Source organism: Lycorma delicatula, chromosome 11 (genome assembly GCF_047948215.1).
Source record: "Lycorma delicatula isolate Av1 chromosome 11, ASM4794821v1, whole genome shotgun sequence".
Lineage (NCBI taxonomy): Eukaryota > Metazoa > Arthropoda > Insecta > Hemiptera > Fulgoridae > Lycorma > Lycorma delicatula.
The window spans coordinates 48,955,677-48,981,119 of record NC_134465.1 but is presented as its reverse complement, the minus strand read 5'-3'; the positions used below and the strand labels follow the sequence as shown (position 1 = coordinate 48,981,119).

At 29.0% G+C, this 25,443-nt stretch overlaps 1 protein-coding gene across 3 annotated transcripts in view; it reads left to right on the top strand.

Moving 5' to 3' along the window:
• Graf (GTPase regulator associated with FAK) overlaps positions 1-25,443 on the top strand; it is a 381,906-nt gene that overhangs the window by 340,795 nt on the left and 15,668 nt on the right. For 2 of the 3 annotated variants that reach the window (XM_075378765.1, XM_075378764.1), the window contains exons 14-19: positions 2,405-2,510; positions 7,144-7,303; positions 9,341-9,496; positions 14,924-15,206; positions 17,084-17,209; positions 22,638-22,689. In XM_075378765.1, the coding sequence (XP_075234880.1) occupies positions 2,405-2,510; positions 7,144-7,303; positions 9,341-9,496; positions 14,924-15,206; positions 17,084-17,209; positions 22,638-22,689 (883 nt within the window). The remainder of the gene's footprint in view (positions 1-2,404; positions 2,511-7,143; positions 7,304-9,340; positions 9,497-14,923; positions 15,207-17,083; positions 17,210-22,637; positions 22,690-25,443) is intronic. The other variant, XM_075378766.1, reaches the window with a different exon arrangement.

The window sequence follows — 25,443 nt, the reverse complement described above, 5'->3', positions numbered from 1 at the left end:
GGGTTTGATTGTAGTAAATTTAAAATTAATCAGTGGCGGTTCATGTATAGGCACTGTGAAACTGCAGCACCCCCTATTTCCAGTTGATATTATCAATAACATTTAATATAATGAGCCATCCCCCAAACTGGGGCTATCGTCCAGTTTATGAAAAAAATACAAAAATCTTTGTATGGAACTGTACGCTTCACAGTTCCAGCGATGTGGTGTTTGGCTGTAGTGAGCATTCGCACATAGGAAGGGTGCAAGGGAGAGAGAGCACTGTTGCTCCCGCAATGTCGACCCTGGCGTGCTGGTGGAAGGTGTTTATTTTTACTCTGTATGTGTTGTGCTTAAAACTGGGTACCATATTCTTCAATGTGATAAAGTGTAAAATTACATTATTATCTTGCTTCCAGCAGTTCTGTTTGATTCATTTTTTGTTTCAATTTTTCTATTTTACAGAAAACTTTAACCATGGCCTTGAAAAGGCCCAGAAAAAAATTTTCTGGACCAGCACCCCTACTAATTTTAGCTACGAGCCACCACTGAAACTAATAATGATTAAGTAATGTCTTTTTAGAGCATTGTAAAAACTTTTTTTTATCTTTCTACATTCACCTCTTGCACTTAGGTGCCTGTCATATATTGTTACTAGTTTTTCTGTTTCAATATTAAAGAAATTTTCTATTATTTTTGTCAGTCAGATCTAGTAGCTTTTTAGTTTACATTATTAACTACAATGTACATAAAAATTCTTTTTGTTTCGAAAAGAGCTGAAAATCGTTGAAGGCCAGATCAGATCTATGAAATGGGTGCTTGAATAATTCCTAGCCAATAATTCCTAGAGTCATTACAGTAGAAACACGTGTCATAAAAAAATTATGTCAGCTGATATTAGGCTGCGTTATTTTTTTTATACTTCACAATACTATTTCAAAGAAAGCATGTGAATTTATTGTTATTCTATTTTCAATTGCATCAGTGTCATATAAGAAACCTTTTTGGTAGCAGCAAGTGCTTTACCATCATTTTTCAAGTCCTTGAAGTTTGTTTGACTTTCTGTGGTTTGATAAAGTTCCTGAAAGATGCTCTTTAATTGATTGGTGTTTTTTTTCTGTGGTTTTAAATAAATGCTCCTTCATCTCCACTGATTGAGTATCAAGATTGCTTTCATTTACTTTATCTTATCTTTTTCAGACAATAGTTGAAGTGTGCATCTGCATAAATGTTTTTGTATGTAAGATGTTTATCAACAGTTTTATTTTTTAGAGATCTTGGGAAAAAGTTCATTGATCCTGCGATCTGGGAAGTCTGGAAAAAATCCTTTGTAATAAAGAGACTAATATAAATTTTGGAGGAGAAATCCCTTGATCCTGTGATTGGATGAAAGAATCTGGATCATTTTGAAAAAATCTAGGGAATGATTAGAAAATCTAGTTAATTCATCAGTAGTAAATCACCTATTAATATTGAATTTTATTGTCAATTTTTTAATTCAGTTATTTATTCACAAGAAAGGTCATACAGAAAGATTATCATGGCAACTCGATCGTCCTTCATTGAATATGATACACTATTTTCTCATACTAGATTCATTTAAAATTTCACTATATATGTCCTTTTTTTTTAATTTCCTAGGTTAATGTTTATGCATTTAAAAATGGTCTCTATTCAAACTTTATCTTTAGCACAATTTTCTGATTTTTCATTCACTAGGCATTCAGCAAATCAGTATAATGTATGTAGTCATGTATAAAACATTGTTCAGTCTGAGCTTATTCACCATGGAACTAATTGAGATTGCGTTGTCTGCTGGAGGGCTACAATTTAATGTTCTTTATTTTTCTTTAATGTAAAAATAATTCATTAAAATATTGTCCACCACATAAATAAAATTTAATATTATATGAAATATAAACTACCAAAACACAGTGATTAGGTAAGTTAAGCTTACATTATTAATTTCCAATAACTAGTTTTTGTGGTATCCTGCTTTTTCAATTGGTATTAAATAATATATCTATTAAATTAAAAGATATTCTTTTAATTTTTTTGTCATTTATTCAAAATTATTTATTATATTCTGGAAATTTTGAATAATATTCAAAAGTTATGATACGATTTAAATAATTTCAGTACTGGACAAAAAATTCACATGCACACTTATAACATTAAAAAAATTTATTTTGAATAAAATAACAAACAATTAAAAGATTATGTTTTAATGTAATAATAGAGAATTTAATACAATGAAGATGCAGGATACTATGAAAACTAGTTATTGGAAACTAATTTGGTAAGTTTAACGTATCTAATTACTGTGTTTTGGAGGTTTATATTTCATATAATCTGTTATTTTTGGGTTTTCAGAATGCATTTAATGTTATAGAACTAATGTGTGTTTAATTTTTGTTTATTACAGAACAAGAAACAAGGTTACAAAGGGTTAATGATGTACATACACTAATATATCGATTACCTCAACAAAATTTCACTATGCTTGACATACTTGTTAGACACCTAAGCAAGTAAGTATAGATTTATAATTATTAATGTTGGAATATATTTAGTAAGCATACTATTCAGATTTGCAGAGTAACATCTACAAAAATTGGTATTTACAACTTGTACTACCAACAAAAATAAGTATACTATTCAAAAAGAAAAAAAAAATTATAAAACTTATTTTAAATTTATAGGGCGTTTGGAATGTCACGGGGTATAACATCAAGGTTTTTATTCTCTGCCAACCTTATTTTATTTTTCTATTTATTTGTAAAATATTGGAGGTGTCATTTATAGGGGAACTTAGATTTGTTTGGTGTGTCTATTAATTATCAGATTGCGATTTTGTGAGATGTCTTACAAGTTACAAGGAAAGACTTGATCAAAAAATAATGGACTGAATATTAAAAGCTCAAATTTATTTGAAAAAAAAAACTGTTAATGAATAATTATAAATAACTTTTTAAAAATTCTGTAATCAGTTTCATTAATCATTCACAAAAATGAAGTTCATTAATTTGATCCAACAAGATAGTACTACTGTAATTAACAAGACAGGTAGATTTTTGTATAATTTTTAAAACTGGATTATCTCTAAGGGCTTTTAGCTCTTTTAACACTGGACTTGAGCTTATGGCATTTCCTTTTCTGAATTGGATCTATAAAAGGATCTATAAAAACTGACCAAACAGGCTCAAACCAAGTACATTTCTTAGATACAATGCATTCTAAAAGTGTTGAATAAACTGATTTGTGTCCTAGACTGTACATCCATGTAAGGAGATATGTTAATTTAAATTCTTTAATAAATACAATTAATATATAAATGTCTACCAATTTAATGTTAAATGCTTAATGACTTTCCAAATATATGGTATAACAATAGATAAAAGTAAAAGTAAAGTTCTGATTAAATTGAGACTATCTTTGCTATTATGTCAGTATTTTGATTTAGATACAAATCAGTCAATTTTGTGAAAGTATTGTGAAATTTTAAGAGAAATTTGTTTTTTTATTTAAAATTTTATCAAAATAAAATTTTAGAAATTTGGAAAAAATTAATAAAATTGAATTTTTATCTCTATGAATGTAATAAAACCTCTCACATTTCAACTTTTTGCTACCAAATTCTGTCAGTGAAAAAACTAAGAACTGGAAAAAAATTAATTAAAATCTTCTTCTTTTTTAATTTCTTTTGCTGTCGGAGAGAATGGAAATTTTTATAATTAATTGTTTATTTAAATTTTTTTTATTGTATTTACAAAAAATAATGAAGCACAAATAATTCTAGGAGATCCCATTGAAAATTATTGTTCACAGTGTACATTCTTCATCATGTAAATAATTCTTAATATCGGCATGAATTGTGTACGTGATTAATCAGTCTGACCAATATTTTTTTATTGGTTATTGGTCTGTGTTGATTTATAAATAGATATTAAAAAATTGAATCTTGATCACAAATATTTATACTTTATGTTGATTCATAATGACTTGTACAGTGTTGAACGGTGAAGATTGAATTGATTTAAAAGTATTATAATTACTGTACATAATTTTTAACTGGCTTGTATGACTGTCTCCAATATTTTCAGAATAGTTTATTCATAATGTTAAATATGCTGTACTGTTAACAGAAAGGAAAATAATCATGATTATTAATGAATAATAAGCACAAATAATCAAATATTTTGAAAATATTATTAGTCTGTTATGTAAAAAATATGATTATTTCATTATTTTATTATTTCATTCAATAATTAAAGAGATAAATGGCGACAGTGGAAAAACCAATGGACTAAATTAAAATGTTTGATATTCAAATTTACAACTTTGAAATAGAAAGAGAAGAAAGTTTCTTAATTCTGTCTCACCAACCACCCATCCTCCTTATTAAATCTTACAATTATGTCACTGTCAGCACATGCGACTCCCTCTGAAAATGGGAGTGAGTGCATTGCATCCTCTGAACACTAGGGCCCCTGAAAGGTGCGTTCCTGCTAGGCCAGAAGATTCTAGCATCGAAAGGACTTCAGGGAACGGACTGAAGGGGAATCACCTAGAGGAATGAAGCTCATACGCAGTTAGTATCCCAAGATCAGCCGCAGTCAAACAATTTCTTTCTAATCTAAAGTATTGGAACACAGCAAATAATTCCGCCCATAAATAAAACAAAATATCTATAATCACCTTCCTGATAAAAGTGAGAAACAGCAGCAAGGATTTTTGTCCAGGTTCTGCAATTAGTAGGAAGATACATAGATCTCTCAGCATTCTATTTTGTTTGGTCTTCTCAGAGAGTAGTAAATAATTTGAAGAATAGCTCAGGTACTGAGGTTGATTAATTCTTTACTACTCGAATAAAAAACCTCGTAGAAAGATAGGACAAATGGCTGGATGTAGCCAGTGATTATGTTGAAAAGTAGCATAAGTTTCATTATCATTAAATAAATAATAATGTTTATACAGTCACTCTTTAATTATTGAACAATCTCCATAATAACTTGTAAATTTTTAAGCTTATCAATATGTAATTTAAAAATTGTTTTTAAATTATCATGTAATATAAATTATTGTGTGAAAAATACATGTCCAAATTTTAAAACAAAAAGAATGTTTTTTCTCACATTTGGAATGTTCTGTTCACAGTATTTGGGTTATAAGAAATTTTATGAGTATATAATTCATTATATTTACTCTAGTAACCTAGTAAATTATTGTATTTTCATGAATTGAATTGTAGCAATTGAATTGAATTGTGTGCTAGTATATTAAATCTAAAATGACTTAAGATCGTAAAACAAAAATTATACTTTATGTTATTTTAGCTGTATTTATTTTGCATTCTAGAAACTGAGTATAAAAACATAAAATTTGACTACATATAGTCTATGACCAGCTTATTTATGGTACTAGGTGATTCAGAAAGGACTTCACAACTTTAAAAGCATATAAAAATTAATTTAGATAACTTACAGATTTGATTGAGGTCTCATTTGATAGCAAAATACATCAAGTTTGGCTCACGAAGTTCATTAGTACTGAATTTAGCCACCAGTGCTGTCACCAGTGTGGTTAAAAGTGGTTACATTTATTGGTGTGGTACATGCTCACTGTGTGTTATGGTGTCATAAGTTGCAGTTCAATGTAGTTTACATAGGGAGTACACCAGGAGGCCTCCCAGTAGGCATTTCCTAGTAGTCTTGGCACCAAACCTTCATTGAGATAGGTTGTTCTGTTAAACATACAAAAATCACTGTGCGTCCCTGAAGCTAATATGGAACAACTTGGAGAAAGCTTTGCATGTAATTCAATGAAAACTTGACGTGCGTCACATGAGACTGGTATTCTGTAAACAACTGTTTGGCACATATAATGTAACCAATTGCATTTGAAGCCATACAAACTAACCATGGTGTTCAACATATTACAATGACGACAAAGTTGCTGGCTGTTTGTGTGGAAATGATGAATAGAGTTGCAGACGATAAATTTTTAGGCAATGTAATTTTTAGTGATGAGTCAACAGTTCACATCAGTGTTAAGTGAACACACATAACTGCTGAATATGGGATTGTGCAAACCCTCATGAAACTTTGCAGCACATTCATGATAGCTGTAAGGTCAGTGTTTTTTTTTGCCCTAAGCAAACAAAGACTGTATGGCCCGTTCTTCTCCCAGGAGGTAATTGTAAATGGTATCGTTTATCTGGACTTGCTTTACAATTTTCTAATTCGTCAGTTAGACGATGATGACCAAGATGGATGCCATTACTATCAGCAAGACAGGCATCATCTCACTACTGCCTAGAAGTCCAAGATTTTCTTGATACGCGATTCCCAGGTCAGTGAGTTGATTATGAAGGTCCAATTGCATGACCACCTTGCTCTCCAGATTTGACCTTGCTAGATTTTTACGTGTGGGATTTCATTAGAGATTGAGTATATGTACCACCTTTTCTTGCTTGCTGTTATTGTTGAGCTAAGACTTCAAATTAACATCACAGCTGCAGAACTAACACCCGATTTGCTGGCTACATCTGAACAATAAAATCGACTTCAGGTGGAATGTAATGTCGCATTATAAATGGTCTTATCAAACAAAAGTGAATGTTGGGTAACAAACTTGATGTGTGTTTCTATGAAATGAGACCTCAACCGAATCTGTAAGTTATCTCAATAAGTTTTTATATGCTTTTAAAGTAGTGAAGTCCTTTTTGAATCGCCCAGTTTATTCAGATAGTAATAATTTGGAGAGATATCAATAAAAGTTACTATAATGGATGATAATGAATTTTTTAGCATGTGAAAAATACCATGCTTGATCAGGACTTGAACCTGGAACCGCCAGATAACAAGCAAGATATGCCACTCTACCATGCAGATCAGCCATTAATAAAAATGTTGATAATTAAGAATCAAGACTAAACATGGTTGTAAGATTGAAAAACTTCTTTCCAGTAGAAAAAGACGCTACTATTAAATTTAGTTTTAGTTTCTTAGTTTTAGTTAATTTTAGTCTTACTATTAAATTTAATTGGTGGATTTATTACTGTTGATATCAATAATATAGAAAATATATTTTATGCAAGTTTTCATTTTATTTTTAAATTTTGGATATTGGATTGATTTTTTCATTGTTTTTTTTTTTTAACAGTGTAGCTGCACATAGTAATAAAAATCTAATGAGTGTCAGCAATCTTGGTGTTTGCTTTGGTCCTACATTATTAAGACCAGAAGAAGAAACAGTAGCAGCAATAATGGATATAAAATTTTATAACGTTGTTGTAGAAATATTAATTGAAAATTATTCTAAGGTAGTTATTTTTTTGCTTTGCTGATTGTTTAATAAATTTTAAATTTATTTAAAATCATTTTATGAAAGTTTTGTCATGAAAACATTGTTAGACAATTATCTTTTTCCTCAAACGTTGATCATGAGGGGAATCTATTTAAATGGTTTTAAGATACATGCTATCTAGCTTTCTTTTAATAAATTTTTATCATATCATTCCCTTATGAGGGATGTGAATTTTTGGTCATAATGAGTTATCTGAAATTGAAAGTTTCAGTGGTGTAGATATTTTTAAGCTTTTGACTGGAAATGCCTAAACTAACATTTTGCGTTTGTTTACATTTATTCTGTAAATGCAGTTAGAATTTGTCATTTTGTAGCAATTCATATGAATGCTGTTTATTTTTTTTTATTAATATTTATAGTTATTTATCAATTCTTTTTTTTTTTTAATAATTTTGGCCAAATAAAAGCCCGTGCATACCAAATTTAATTTAGCTTTCTTTTATCTCTTTGTTTTTTCCCTTTTCTTCTTCTTTCTTGTGTACATTTTTCTCCAGAATTTTTTAATAGTTTTTATTTTTTTTTATTTTTAATATCTTTTACAGTTATTTGTTCATTTATTCATTTATTTATTTTAATATATTTTTTTTCATTTATTTACTACTTCCTCAGTTTTATTGATAATTTAATAATTGAAATGGCCATCTAGTTTTTTTCAGTAAAATAAGTTTTCTTAAATTTAAATTTTAAGTAACATTTTTTATGAATGCTTTTTGTGCACTTTATTGTTTTTTCTATTTTATTATATGAATTAACTATTGCATTATAACTAATTGATTATATTTTTTAAGTTTTACTGTTTAGTTACATGATTTCAAATTAGTAAGTGTTTGGAAAGAATTTACTATACTATAGTTTTGTTATTATAAAAAGAATTAAAGTTTTCAAACACAAAACAAAAAAAAACTTTTTCCCTATGTTTATTTACAAGATATTGAAAAACTTTTCACCACATGTTTCTCTGTTCATGTTGTGAAAGCTATTGCATATTTCAGTTTTAAGGAACCCAAAACTTTGAGAGGATAAAAAGGAATATAACAATTTATTACAATATCAAGTTTTTCCCCCCTGGGCTCACAAAGTGTTGTTAAACACGTTATTAATGTAGTAAACAATTAAATATTAAAAACATCTATGTCATATGCTAAAGCCAAAATAAAAACATCCTCTCCCCCAAGCCATGTCATTCGCCTTTTACATATCGAAAAATATAACAAGTCGTTGGCAAAGTAGGAAGGCGTTTTGGAGCAACTCCAGATAATTTGTAATAAACAAGTAATAAATAAATGTTGGTTATCTATCACTGCTAGCCATTTTTTTTTTATCATTTTTTATTATTTTGTAAATATTCCATCAGCAACATGACAGTGTTGCCTAATTATAAGAGTAAGCAACTGTTCCCTGTAGGAAAGTAGCAAACACAGTTCATATAATTTTTGGGGTTTCATGGCACCTTTTTGCTGTCATAGGTAAATTATAGATGTAATATTTTTAATCATTACTTTCATATAGTATATTATAAGATATAATTACCAACAATGTGTCATGTTGTCTTTTGAGGCATTCGAATTGGTGCTTATGCTTTGAAAGCATAATTGAAAGCATTTTGTAGTCTCAGCTACAGTAATGTTTTACTGACCAGGGACACAGTTGCCTATTAAACTCAAACGAAGAAATTTGGACTAAATATTTGCAGGCTTTCAGAATATTATTTGATTCAATTGATCAAAGCATAATTGATTTTATTTAACTTCTTTACAAGATTTTGATTGTTTTGTAATTTTATCCTTTTTTCATTAATAATCCTCTAAGTAGTAATACTTAAATATTTTGTTTCCTATTGTTATGGTCAGTTATTTATTTATATGTATTTAAATTTATAAATTACTTTTAATTTTATTTTACTTTAATTAAAATTTTTTAGTCTAAAAATGTACAAAACTGACTGCTAAAGAATAATTTGTTTTATCTGTATCTTTTTTACTTTTGTTTATAGATATTTAAAAGTCAACCAGATCTTTCAGAAGTTCCAGTTGAGCAGTGTGAATCAAGAGATGCGCTATCATCTTCACCATCATCACCTCCACCGCAGCCTCACGTTAGGCATAAGTATGTTATGCAAAGTAATACAGGTCCACCACCTGTTACTCATGTAAGTAATTGTCAACAATAGAATATTTTTGTTGTAATGTAATTTTAAGGTCTATATGACTTTTAAATAACCTATAATTTGTGATCTCTTTATCCTCCTAAATACTTGCTTTGAATCTACAATAAATCAATTATTCTTCATTCTTAATAAAATTTCAAGAAAATAGCATGTTTCGTTTGAACTGAATAAATACTTCCAATTAATGTAATATTGGCACAAACTTATTTTAACATTGATATACACAGTGTAACAAAAAAATGTACATGTCTAAATTTTTATTGTTCTATCACCATTTTGTTTTTAGTTTTTTTAAAGAAAACTTAATTTTTTAAAATCAGATTGAATAATTATTATAATATTTGGTTTGCATGTGTACTCCATCTTTCACTAATAAATAAATAAATACATTGCAAACACATTTACAGATTTCAAAATCGCAGCCATGTAAATTTTATAATCACAATAGTCATTACTTTTATAAAAAAATACTTTTTATTAGCTAGAATATTAAGAAATTCATTATAAACAAAATTACATCATATTTTCAAAAATAGATGACAAACAACTAAATTATTGCAGAAAATTATGATATAATTTTCAGCCGGATTTCATTTCCAATACTATTAAATTAATTAATCTATATAATACAAGCCTGAATGTTTATTGAAAATGATTGCTGAAACCTTGGTTGTATAATGGCATGAAGATTCTCTTGTCCTCAACAATAATTATTATGAAAACTGATGATTGTATTTCTGCTAAATCCAGTTTCCACCAAGTTGTTAGTGAGCATTATTGCAGTGAAAAATTATAAGTTGGATTTCAGTTTTAGTAAAATTATCTTATAGATTTATTGCCAAAATGAACATCTTGAGAGGTTAATTTTGATTAATTGCTTTCATTCTTTGTGAAGAGGTATGAGCATGAGTAGGCAAGTAACCTTTTCTGTAATACTATATATATTGATGATATAGAAATTTTATGGTTTACTTAAATTTAGTAGTCTTAAAAAAAATAATCCCTCAATATAAGATGATATTTACAGTAAAGTGATAGATCACAAATCAATGGATTGTTTTTGTTTTAATCCTCTCTCACTCTTTTATCATATCACTTTCTTCTTTCAAATCTCTATTAGTCTAATATTAGTAATATCCTCCTTAGCCTTTTTCTGGCCAACTTTTCCTTGGTTTCTTTCTGTTTACTTCCCAACACTATATTCTAATGCTGCTTTTTCTTCTGTTACTTTCTGAACATGTCTAAATCATCTGAGTTTTGCTCAGTTTTGCCTAGTCCATCAAAATTTCTGTATTTATGAAGATCATTCCTTGCATAATTCCTCTCTATCTTATCATTATGAGAAATTTTCGTAGCTTATAGTTTACGTTCTATATTTTTGTAACTATAAATTAAGCCCCGTACCACAAATCGTAACTTGTGAATAGTCCATTTTGTGTTAATATTTTTATGCATTTTTGGTGCTTACTCCATTCTAATCCTCTTAAACTCTGAAGAAAATATATTGCTTATTACTGTTCTCCTACTTTCAACCAATCTTCCTCTTCTTTGTTGCTAACCAGATATTTAAAACATTTTATAATTTCAATCTTTTTCTTCATTTTTACTTTCTTGTACAAAGTAAAAGAAGTATTGTGATTGTGAGACAGTTCAGTTTCCAGATTTCAACGGAAATATCTATTTTGACCATCCCTGAATCTATTTTGACTAGTTTTGTCATTGCATTTGTACGTACATATGTATGTATGTACATATGTATCTGGCATAACTCAAAAATGATTAGCCATAGGATGTTGAAATTTTGGATTTAGCACTGTTGTAATATCTAGTTGCACTCCTCCCTTTTTGATTGCAATTAAAATTAAAATTTTAATTAATGAAATATTTTGATCTTAAAGGGAAGGCACATTAGTTAGAATCAGACTTAATCTCCTTTTTTTTTAACTTTTTTTTTATTTATTTTTGTTAACTTTTCTTTTTTTTAAATTTAAATATATTGATTTAATAATTATTAATCAGTGATTTAAAAAAAAAAATTACCATAAATAAATAATTCAATGATAATAAAAAAAAATTTTTAAATATTAGTGAAATAAAATTTTATTTTCTTTTTAAAAATGTATAAATGTAATTTAATAGGCGTTACATGTGTATGTATGTATGTATATATGTAACAGATTTGATGAAACATCTGATTATTTAATATTAATTAAAAATTATAATTTAGAATTGTATTATTTTTGGATTTTCAAGTTTAATTTCTGTTTAATTTTATTTAATTATTCTGGAATTTTTGTTAACTTTTTCTACATTAAAATTAACTACACAGTGACTAAAAAATAGATCCTCACAAGAACAACATATACACTGAGGCATCCGTGCCTGATCTTTAATAAATTGCGAAAAATGCTTATCTTTTAGTTCATTACTCCTCTGATATTGTCAGACAATATTCTTCGTAAGTCAGAGTTGATCATCATTTTGTTTATTTGTTCTTTGCTGCCAATCATTTAATCGCTCTTTGGTTCGATATAATTCTTCTGATCTTAATTTGTGTACACGTTCTCTAGTTTTCAAATTTTCTCTCTTTATATTCATCAACCTCTCTTAATATTTTTATTCTTTCCTTGGTCTTAACATTTTCTTCTTCTTTACATTTATAATCTTATCTTAATCTTTTTATTCTTTCTTTGGTTTTAACATTTTCTTCCTCTTTATATTTATAATCTTATCTTAATCTTTTTATTCTTCCCTTGTTCTTAACATTTTCTTCCCCTTCACATTAATCTTCTTGTCATTTTTTGAGATATATTTCTTCATGTTATCTTTCTTTTTCTTATATGATTGTTTCTTTTTCATTTTTCATTATTCACCAAATAATCTAATAATAAAAACTGAATATTTTATACCATAGTTCAAAATTAACATTTGTAACCATTATACAGGAGTTCAATAAACAGAATAGTTTAGTTATTATTAACTTTTATTTATACGACATACCAGAAATCTAAAACTTTTATAAATCAGCAACTCACGAAGATACGAATAATACTGATCTAGTAATACAAGTAATAAAGGGACTTTTACTCTATCCTAATATTTCATGTAAGATTGTTAAATTAATAATTGTATAAATATTTGACGTTAATAAAAACTTATATTTCAGCAATTGTGTAACTGTCTATTAAAGAATTGGAAGATCGTATCTCACTTTCAAATGTAATAAGTTTAAATGAAGTGCAGCAAAAAATGTGTATATGTAATTTAATAGGCATACGAGGAAGTCATGTGGTGTCCATATCAGATTTTTTCTTTTCTAGTTACCAGTAATGTATCGATCTTTTCTTTATTTGTTTCTCTTACCATGCTGCAGTCCTTTCATCTCAAATAATAAGCATATTCTCTGATCTTCATTTTCATTTTTACTTCACATGACATTGTTATTACCCAAGTTATATTTTTCTTCTCTCCTATTCTCTTAGTTTTATATATACATATTTTTGATTGAATCAAGATAGAAAAATTTTTCAGTTACAAAGTACAGTTATGAATTGTGTCTGTTAACACATCCATTCACATGGAATGTAGCTTTTCGTCTGTAAAAATTATATCATATAAAAATGATTCGTTTTCACTTATTCTGTCCAACATTTCAACAGTGAAATTGTAACATTTTACACTATCATTGGGTTTCAATTCCTGCAGTATCTGGATTTTATAAGCGTGTAATTTCAGTTTTTTATGTAAAACTTTGTGAACTGTTGATTTTGGTATACCTAATTTGACGCTTCGACGGGGGATGGACTTCCCAGGACTTCTAATCGCCGATTGTCTAATTAGTTCAACCGTTTCGTCTGGTACACTTGGTCTGCTGGTTGATTTCTGTTTCTTAACCGATCCAGTTTCTTTGAATTGTTTGAACCAATGTGTTGTGTTATTTTTGTGTGGTGGATCTCTTCCGAATTCACATCGAAACGCACGTTGAACTGAAATTACGGATTTTAATTTAGCCATCAATAAAACACACTTTGCTTTGTCTTTATCCAAGAACATAGTAACTCGCTAAACTCACCGCAACAACAATACAAGAACTGACGTTGTGGTTACAACTGCTGATAAACAAACTTTTGGGTTGGAGACTTTCAGGGATACCAATATAACATCTAGAAATTTCCCTACAATCTTCCTATGAATTACTGAAACCGCAACATTCTTTTATGATAACCCTGTATAGCAAGAAATGTTGAGGTGTGTAAAAAAAAATTATTCTTCTCTTTGAATAAAGCTACTGGACCCACGTTGGTGTATCTCCCCCCTCTTTTCTCTGCCAGTTTTAATAAAAAGTAAATGGCATCAGTAACTTGTATTCAAGGGTCAGTATACAAAACTTCATAAAAACCGCTTATTCCAGTCTGAAGATATTAAGCAAAATGATAACTGTTGAAAAAAGCCAAAAAATTAAAACTAACTGTTTTCCATCCTTTATTAAAATTGGCCAAATATATAACCAAAGTGATGTACTAATGTTATGGAATCTTTTAATTAGTTGAAAAATGCGACTGATTTTGAGTCAATAAATGACAAAAGCGAAGTATTTTTCTCCCATATCTTTGTATTTCCCTGACCTCTTGGCCAATTGTGACAATAATTATATAGCATCATTATCCCCATGTACAGGTATCATTATTCCAAATTCAATTCAAATCGGTCCATCCAATCTGGTGATATTAATTAAAAAAAAAAAGATAACAGTCATATGTAGATACATACATTCTTCTGGAATTTTTCATGCTACCATTGTGTTTTTTTGTTAGAGATCATGAATCATCAACATGTCAAATGATCTCAGAGTTTTTGTAAATCTATTCTGAAAAACCCCAACATGGAAAATTTGACCTTGATTATTATTTAGTGGACCTTTCCTTATTTATTAGTTGTAGCTATGCAGAATAACTGTACAGTTGAGAAAGTAAAAATTATACAAGCGTGACATAACTTAAACTAGTGAGTGAATAGTGTGAAAAAACTTACTGTGCAGTAAAATGGGTAGTCATAACCATGTGGTAGACTAATAGATTCAATGGTAAGACACATCAGTGGTTCCACAAGGGCTGAGAAAAGTAAGGAGAAAATTTTTGTTTAAATGGATGATTAAACCACAGATATACTTTTTGTTTGGATACAGTTAAATGTGTTCTTTCTTTTATCAACAGTATTTTAAATCAGGGTATTGAACATACATTTTCACTATTCTTAAACATGAGTATAGTAGATAGAAAATTGATAATACTCTTGATTTGCATTTTCTCATCGGAAGTTTAAAATTTAATCTGTAAGGCTACTGATAACATTTTATGTTGTAAGCATTAAATTATTGTATATTTATTTCATTTATTTGACTTTTTTCAGGCTGTGATAAAATCATATTACGATGGTCCATTAAGCTCAAGTTTACATAGTGTTGCATCAACACATAGTACAAGAGAACATTTTCCACAAGGTTACCAACATAATGATTTAACAGCACGAAATATGATCACAAATCGTGTTGTTACTAATAATGTTCCTGCATATTCAGAAGGTAATCTTACCACAGCATTATCTTCATCATCACATTTACAATTACATCCTGGATATTCAAGTCCACAACATCATAAAGCTCTCCCTAGTCCATTTTATTATAGTAGCGTTGGTAAGTGTGTATTTTTTGTGTTATTATCATCATTAATAATTTAACTGATCAATTGTGTTCTTGTTAACTGCTGACTGATCTGCCGGTTGTGATTCTGGTATCATGTACTCTTCAATTCAATATTGCATTATCAACTCTTTTGTTTTAATTATAAATTTAGTTTAATGGTAACTGTTTATCAATAAGTGATCATTATCTAATAATCTTTTAGAATTTTAAATTAATTAAATAATTTTTAAATTTTTTATAGAAAAAAATGTTGAATATCATATCTTATCTAAATATTTATGTAATGTAGGAAATGATTGTATGAAGATTTAATGTTCATATTACATAACTTTTTTAAAATAAACTTTTATTCTATTGTATATTTAAGGGGGAATGAAGTGTAATGGCCATCCTGATGGGGGGAGGGATTAAATTGGTTTGAAAATATCATAGGTTAATTTAACATTTCCATCTTGGTCTGTCTATACTTACTTATAAGATGAAATAATGTGTGTGCGTGACATTTTATTTCATAGTAGAAAGTGGTAAATTTGTTTTTTTACATTGTTTCTCGTAGTTTTTCTTGTCTGTGACATTAGTAAAGTATGTTAATTACAAGAGACCGTAAATGTTCCTTTTTCTAAGAGTGATGATGTTTATACAACATACAGCATGTCCAGAAAGTTTGGAATTGGCTTAATTACAGAAAACTGAATATGACCTATGCTACTAGAATAAATATAGTTGATTACTATATAAAAGAAACTACTCTGAGTTGTGTTTGAAATTATTGTTGGACATCTTGGATCTGCCATATGGAATTGAACTTTTTTTTTTTAACGGCATGATGGTCATATTATACATGATTTCAATGTAGATTTGAACAGGAAAAACCCCACATTGATAGCTTCATCTGTTTTTTAAATATTGATAGTTTAAGGGTTCAGATTACAATAAAATGGCCGTCCCCAACTACCATTCAAGATAAATATTTTCAGTAGAAAGGGGCTAATTACACATCATGTAACATTGATATTTCATGCTGGAATTTGAATTCAGTGTGGTAGATCCAAGATGGCCGACAATAATTTCAAAGACAACTCAGAGTAGTTTCTTTTATACAGTAATCAAGTGCATTTATTCTGGTAGTATAGTCACACTCAGTTTTCTATAATTAAGCTGTTTCCAATTTTTCTGGACACCTTGTGTAATCAGTCTCTGTGATGATAGGATGAGATGATAGGATGAAATTGTCATTCTGCATATTCTGCAGTGAAGAAGATAACAAGAAAATAATTGATTCTCATTTTTCTTAATAAGCTTGACACGGGATGCTTAATATTTAAAAAAAATGACTGTCATTTTTTGGAATGATTTGTTACTCATGTTAGATCATCTTCAATATTTAAAGTTATGACACTTAACATTTAATCATTGTTGTTTGTATAAATGCAGATTGTAATATTCTGTCATGTTTTTTTAAGTATTGTTTTATATTAATTTTTACTGTTGGTATTTATTTTTTATTTACTATTTTTACAAGTTGTGTGTATGTGTGTGTGTGTGTGTGTGTGTGTGTGTGTGTGTGTGTGTGTGTGTGTGTGTGTGTACACATACACACATTGCGTTTGATAATTATGCCGCAACATATACTGATTGATAATTATTTAATAATCAAGGTATGTATTTATTTTTTGACATTAATTTTTTTTTGCGATTGGTTTGCTAGTATTATTTATTTATGATTTTATTTATACTATTACCATCAAAAAGAATATATTGAGGAGTATGTTGGCATAATGCATTCTTAAGCTTTTATTTTATTTATTTTTTTCAATAAATATATATTTATTAAGTATTAATTTTATTAATTTTTTGTTTAAATATAGGTGCGAGTTCGGAAGTACTGAACAGTACTAGCAGCTCTAATGAATCAGTTTCTTCATTATCATCACGTGATACAACTTCTGTACATAATAATTTTCCAAATCCTTTACCACAGAAATCCAAAAGAGGTAAATATATAATTTTTTATTCAAGTCTTTGTATAAAAATTTTAATTGTAGTGTAGCAGTAATTTATCTCATTTCTTCCACTATGATCAACAAGTTACATGTGATAAGATTTACCTCTTCATTACTAGTATGTAATAATAGTAATAGTATGAAATAAGTACTGACCGTTTTTATGGATGGGTAGAACAAGTGAATTTCTTTAACTAGTGCAGCTAGTTCTGTCTCCTTCAGATTTGCATTTGGCACACTTTTTCCTTTCCATTGGTTGTACCAAAGTTCAGCTTCACCAAGGAAATCGTTCAAATTGTAGTAACTAAAAAAACTTGTAGTTTTTTAAAAAATCCTCATGTCATATCAAGGATTGAGAATATCAAGTAATGAGAATGCAGACAATTTCTCCTCAGAAAAATATTGTTCCAGAGATATTATTAATGAATCTATATATGGAATAATTAATTATTGATCTTCTCCAAAACTCGCTAAGAGTCTGTGTTGATGAATTTGCATGATGTTTCTGCTGAATTATGACTCACGACATATTGAAATCTGTTCCAAGACCCTCGGCAATTGTTTCATCCTGTGCTGTAACATTTTCACTTTCAACAACCACATTTCCATGGTGTTTTCTGATGATGTCTGTGATTTTTTTTATGTGATTTGCACATTGAAATAAGTCCACACTTGTTGACTGAAGGACATTTACCACTGGTTGTAGGATTACTGAATATTTTGCTATGAGACAAATGCTAACAATGAATTCTGATTTTGTAGCAACACAATGCATTTGAAAAGTAGCTTTTCTCGTTGCGTCGTTACTATCTATGATAGTTTTTCAAGCGCCATAACAATTTGCATATAATGTTTCTTGAATGTGGCGATACTTTTATATTTTTGAGAGCAACGGGTTTCACAGAGCATTGGTATATTTGGTATCATTTTCAATGAAGGGCCGATTCTCAGAAGAATCTTATTATTTCTTTTATTGTGGAAACCATATTTTGTATCACTGCTATTTCCTTTAAGTCAACTAAGTTCATTTTATGACTAGCACAGTGAAAGTATAACGCTCTCTCGTATATTTTTCTCAAAACATTTTCTGGACACCATCATCCTTTCATGCCATACTGAAAACCCATCATATCCTTGTCCGATGCACTTTTCTGGGTCAAGGCCTACCTTTTCTACAAAGTTGTTAATTGCAGATGCTACAGGTTTTGCATCCATCAACTCTACAAAACTTAGAAATTCCTCACGAACCATCATCTTTTCTTTGTTAAAAAACTTAACCCCAATGGAAAGTTACTCTTTCCCTGATAATGTCACTGTTCTCGTCAGCCAGGATACTGTAAGTATATGCTTTCTTTATATCAGTAGTAATGTCGTCTCTAGTGACATCACCACATTGGCTGATTATTTCATTTTGAATCCATGGTGACAAGTAAGTGATTTTTTGCATCCTTTTCTATGTGATCTTTTAAAATGTGGTCACCAGTGTCAATTTTGTGTTTGATCTAGTCTTCAAAAACACTTTCATGATTTTCTTTGTCCCTTAAGGTAGGTCATGTTTATCACAAAACATCACAGTCAAAATTATTGATGCAACAATCTTCTTGTTGGTGGACAGAAATCAGCTGTACATCAATGGGTATATTTTTAACAAAACATTTTGCTGCTGTGGTCACGTATTTGTGCCACTGAGAAGACGTGTGAGATTTCACGAATTCATGCATGTCTTTTTAGCAAGTAAAGGACCTTACTATGAAAGTACTCGAAACACCACGCACATTAGTTGGTGGAAACAACACACAGTAAATGCACAACGCGCCCTTTAATTTCTTGGTATACGCCAGCCAAGGAACATAAGCTGCCAACCAGTTGTATTTGAATATTCTTTTTAATTGCACAGCATTCTTAGCAAAGTCATAACTTTAAGTTGTGACCAACAGTTTTTTAAAACTTCTATTTTTTGAGATGAGGTCTTACTAAACGAATGTCCAAGCCAGTAATCCACATCGCCATTTTTTTCAAATTTACAAAAGTAAATGTTTTTTATTTCTACAAAATTGTACTAGTGGAATAAGTTGGTAAAAAACACAAAGAAATTGGTGGAATGGTCAAATCTAACAGGTTAGGCTGTGTGCACAATGAAATTAATGTGAACCAACATGGTTCTGATTTAGTTTAGAAATTTTTGTATCAAGATTGTGATTGTGTTTTGTTTAACATAACTTTTATAGTGATTGAATTTGATCACAACAAAAATTGGACTATTATGAATTTTGAACCATTTACTGTTTATTCGCTATCAAACTTTTAATTTTTTTTTTTATTATTGAATGATGGTATTTTATAATAAACCTTTAATATTTTGTACAAATTTGTTTTATTTGCAACTAGCTACTTATACTAATCAACCATTTCAAAATCATCTAATTAAGCAAAACTGCTGCAAAAGTAGCTAATTATAATTTCCAGTCATTATTTAAAATTGTTAGAGTGTGGTATACTTGTTATTATTTCCTTGTTTAGTATTGTATAATTTTTCTTAAAATTTCAATCATGAAGACAACATCAAAATCACTATTATTACAAACAAAAAAACAGTCTTCGCATTTCCTGAACATTTTAGATTGCTTTAAATAGATGGTTTTGCAACTCATAGATTCAAATGAAAATAATATAAGTATATACCTTTCGTTCTAAAGAAGTTTCTAATGTCCATTTTAGATTGCTATTGTTATGGGATTCTGGTCTGAACTAGCTCAATTGCATCAACTCATTCAACTGACTCACACTGATTGAAGATCTTATATAGGGAACAGAAGGTACTAGAACTTTCCCGCTAAATCCAATCTCAAATATTCTATAATCTTCAAGTTTTACCACAGACCATCCAGACCTCGAACCATCAGTTCCCCACTAATTCGCCAAAGAGCACTCTCACCACAATTCAAACATGCTTTCTTGCCGAAGCAGTACTATTAGAACCTATCGATATTGACTTATAATTTTTCATTTGACTAACTGAGCCACGGGGAGCAAGTGCTCCACCCTGCCTCACTGTAGTTGGATCACTGGGATCACTGTAGTTGCCTATGTCTGGGATCAGCGACCACTAAGCCAATTAATTAGATTAACAGTGTGATAAAATTATATGAAGTTGCACTGATTAAACAGTATACAGTGTGACAAAAATCTTTGGATTAAAGAAAATTAAGTTTTATAGCAATTCTAAATTTTAAAATGTTTACTTATTTGAATTTTGGCTGTAAACGTGTTCTTTAATGGCTGTTTTGCTGAATTTGGAATTGTTCACATCCATATTTGAGATATAAATTTAGATTTGTGAAAACTTTTATTGTTGTTTATCCTAATTTGCTTTTTATTATCATGTTAAAAATTAAAAGCTTAAAAAAAATTATTCTATGTGCCCAGTCCAAAATTTTGTACTACTTGTTCTTCTCATGTTTCTCTACAACAGCAGCATTCCAATCCTTCATTATTATTCTGTAATAGTATTTATCTTCCTCTTGTTTAATTTTCTCAATGTATTCATATGTAACTTCAATTGGATCATCATATTTATATTGAATAGTTGGCATGCATACTTACTTGTATTAAATATAACTTTTTTGGGTTTATTGTTACCTAGTTAGCAATTAATCATTAGTAAAAATTCATCCTTTGTACATTTCTTGTTTGAAATAATTCCTATGCTTCTGTTCTTACTTATTTATTTCCCAGATGATATGTTCATCATTTAACATCATTTCTGTTAACCCCAAATTTTTCTTCCCATTTTATTTCACTTGTCAACATTATATCCGCTTTTATATTTTCATTTTTCTTTAAATGTTCTAACCCGCCTGCTTCCAGAAATGTTCATTCACATTTTTCTGTTTCTTACCGACTCCTTTCTAGAAGCTAATTGCCACAATTTTTCATGTCGCTTCATCCAGAGATCTGAACGGGAAGTAATTCTTAGTTCAGAATGTTGAATAGGAGATGCTAATACATTGATAATTATCTGGTGGTGGTATTCTATCAGCTTCTATCTACTGTCAGAAGGCAGTGGAAAGGGCAGCTGATGTATAGATCAGACTATAGTGAACAGATATTTCTGTGAAGTAGTTATTTGTCTGTTAAGTAGTTATTTTCAACCTATCTGGCTTGGGAAATCCTACTGATAACTAAGCTACTGCAGGCATAGCTCTCAGGATCAGTGGATAATACTTCTCTCACCATCAACATCAAGGTCCTCTATTTCCTTGATAGAGAAAGATGCATAATTATTAATTAATCTGTAGTCAACAGCATGTTTCGTGTTGTTCTATTAGATTTCAATCTTTAAAGTTTTTTCTTCTTCATTATTTTGATAAGTTTTCTCTTTTATTTCATACTAATTTTACCGGGTGTCCCAAAAGTCGCTTGACTGAGAAATATAATATTCAAAAGTTGAAAACTGTAAATAATAAATTGTGCTATTAAATCAACAATACATTTTTTGTACGTAGTAAAATTTATTATTTATATTTTTTAAAATCAGAGTTGCTTAAAATGTTTCCCATGTATTTCAATACATTTTTACAGTAGTTTTTTACATTTGTAATCAATTTTTTACACAAATACTTGTTTGTGTTTAATGTTTTAAAATCATCTTCAATTATTTGTCTCAACTGTTGCAAATCTCTAGGCTTATGAGAGAAAATATTATTCTCCAAAATTCCTCGAACTGAAAAGTCTAACGGTGTAAGATCACATGATCTTGGTGGCCAGTCAGGCGTACCATGTCTTCAGATCCACTCATCAAAGTTGCATTCTCTTACCAATAAATTGTAATGCAGTGGAACACCATCTTGTTGCCAAATTAAATTAATATTTTCAAGTAAAGGATTATTTTCTAGCTTAGGTAAAACTACTTCTTGTAAAATTTCAAGATAAGAATCACCACTTACATTGCCATTGAAAACGTATGGACCAACTCCATACACCTGCCCTCACGTTGATGCCTGAAACATTTAGTTCTTGCTCAAGTGCTTTGTGCAAATTTGTGTCACCCCACTACACCTAGTTATGATGATTGATACAACTGTAGTTTTTAGAAGCTTCATCCATCTACAAAATGCAAATTTAAAAGTTAGGCTGTGCCTCATAGCGTATTACAAACCATTCACAGAATTCAAAACACCTGTCAAGGTCATCTTCTAATGAACTTTGATGCAGTTATGAATGATAAGCTTTTAGTTTCAATGCTTTCCTAATACAATGCCTCTACTGCAAGCAATATTCAATTCAGCAGATCTGTTACGAATAGATTTCTTGATCAAATGACTTTTGGGACACCTTTTATTACTATACTGTTATATTATTTACATATGTATATTTCATTATTATTTTTTGATTGAGTTTTTTTTATAAATATTTACAGGTACTAAGTTGGGCTTACATTATGCATCCAGTTACAGACCTCAAGATAACGTGTAAGTATCAAGAATTTATTATTATTTTTTATTTGTGTTGTGTAAATATGTATTTTATTTGATAAATATTGTTTTCTTGTGTTGTACATATTACATATTTAACAAAGTTGTTAATTATTTATTAATTATAAATATTGAAAAAAAATTACATCAGTTATTTCAGCCAGCTGGTGTAGTCATACGCATACTGACTTCTACAATAGCTGATCTTAAGTTTGATTCCTGACTAGGGTCTGATATTCTTTTATTTATCATTTTTTCCGTCTACCTTCCTCATTAAAATACATGTAGAAGCATAATCAAGGTATAATAATATAAAAAATAATGCCTATGTTACTTTATTATTACATGATGCCAAAAAAAATGCTTTTCTGCTATATTCTCTTATCTGTTTAATAGTGATACCATAAATAAGAACTTGGGGTCAGACTTAGAGAACATTTTTAAGAATTGAGTACAAAAAATTAATGAAAATGTAATTTTCTTTATGGACTCTGCTTTGAATATATTAAATAAGACATTTTTTACAGTCTTACCAATATCCATGATAAAATTATTACATTTTTTAAAAGACGTTACAACTGATTTCTGATTAATGTAATTTTGCATATTGATTTTTCCATCTATTCACATGAATTCACTTCCTCCAAATACATTTGTTTTGTATATATGAAAGGGTATTTTGTATAGTATATATGTCACTGCTTATTTATTGTATATACTCCTCCTTATTCCAGTTTTTGTTTTTCCTATGGTTTCATGGTAATTTCTATGTTATTAATTAAATTTTCTGAATAATCAATTTTAATGTTACGATTTTTTATTGCTATTTTTACTTCAAAGGGATTTCATTTCAACCGTTAAGTGTTGTTCCTTTATATTATTATATATCATTACTTAAGAAAATGTATATATGTTTTTCTTGTGGCTTGTCTTGAAATGACGAGAGAAATTAAAAAAATAATTCCTTGATTTAATTAAATAAGAGTTTTCCATCATAAACTTTATAACAGTATGTAAAATTGTTTTAGTATATTTCTGTTAATTTAATAATTATAAGCTAATTCAAAATAAAATGAAAATGACAAGGAATTTTGTTAAAATTTAATATTAAGAATTAATTGTAAAACCATAGTAGAATTGCAGAATGTTTTGAAAATCATGATAAAAAATGCCTGTATGGATCTGAATTTCTTGAAGTTTTACCAGTTATTGATAAATTTGATAGAAATTATAACATTTTATTTGCTATTGTGCTGTTTTTAATTAAATTTACGTGGATGAAATAAAAACTATGAGGATTTAACAAACATTTTTCAAGTTTAAAGTTAACTAATTAAATAAGCGTGAAAAAGAAGATGAAAGCACAGAAGAAGAAATAATAAGTCAAAGAAGTATGTCAGCAGAATGAAAAAGTTGTATGTTAGGAATTATTTTTTTTTTTCTTTTTTGATGATTAATTTGCTATATAAGCATAAAGTTTCTTGTGTGGGAATATGGAGTGAAAAGTCTGTAGCTTATGAAACATGCCACACCTAATCAAGATTTAAACCTAGACCCTTCCAGACACTACCATTCTTCTGCAGGGGGTCAACAAATGATTTCGGTTTGGCCATGTGATTATTTTTAACCAGTGTTTGGTCTATATTTTTTCAGAATGTTTATCTATTAAAAAAAGAAAAAATATAGCTTTGTCAAAGTGAACAAATTAAAAGCAGGTGATGCAGGTAAAAGCATATGATGATGAGCCCCTCCTGACTGGCTGTTTGTGACTTATTTATTGAAATATCTGAAGTAGTTTTCATTGCTGTTCTACCTGGTGTAACAATTTTTTTTGTGTTCTGGTAATAATTATTAATTTCTCTGTGAGTCTAAAACTACTCATCAACACATTAATCAAGACTTTTTTTTTATTAACGGTATTGTCCCTTTTAATAATTTTAAAAATAATTTTTAATGGAACAAATTTATTGAAAAAAAGTAATTATTTAATTTCAGCAGTATTCTACTTAGATGAAGTTATAAAATTTTAATGAAATCTTTGGTATTTTGTAAAAACCAAACAATTTTTTAAATCTTCAATAGATCAGTTGTAATCTAATTCTATTCTATTATATTTATTACACAAGATAAAATTGATGTTATAAATGAAATTAAGTATGCTTAATAAATATAAAGGAAATAATCATGCATCCTTATTATTGTATTATCAATGCATTTGATAAAGTTTGGGCAAAAGATTTAGTGGGCAGGGTGTTTGTGCCTTTAAACAGAAATAAGAAAGCAGTTTCAAGGATATTATGGGAATACGAATGAACACAGCAGAATAAATACCAGGTGTCCAAAAAAAAAATAGATTAAGTAAATAATGGTATGTCCAGAAAGTTGGAGAAATAGTGAAAGTAGAAAAACTAAATGAGATTCATCACTAAGAATTTGAATAAAGGACTTGAAAAAGAAAATTCTTTGGATGATATTTGCTTCTCCTAATTCCATATTTCATTTTCAACTTACTAGGCTACTTAGAGCTTAGCTTGGCTAACCAATTTATAATAATTAAAACTGCAGGATAACTCGGCGATAGAATATTGGCTTTCTAATCCAAACATTACCAGTACAAAATCTTGCTGAAAGTGGTTAAAATTTGTAATCTGATGATTTTTCTAGCTGATGGGTGGGAAATTAAAAAGTTAGATGATCGCTAATCACATTACGTCTTTATGAACCTTTGGTTGTTAAATGAGCTACTTCTAC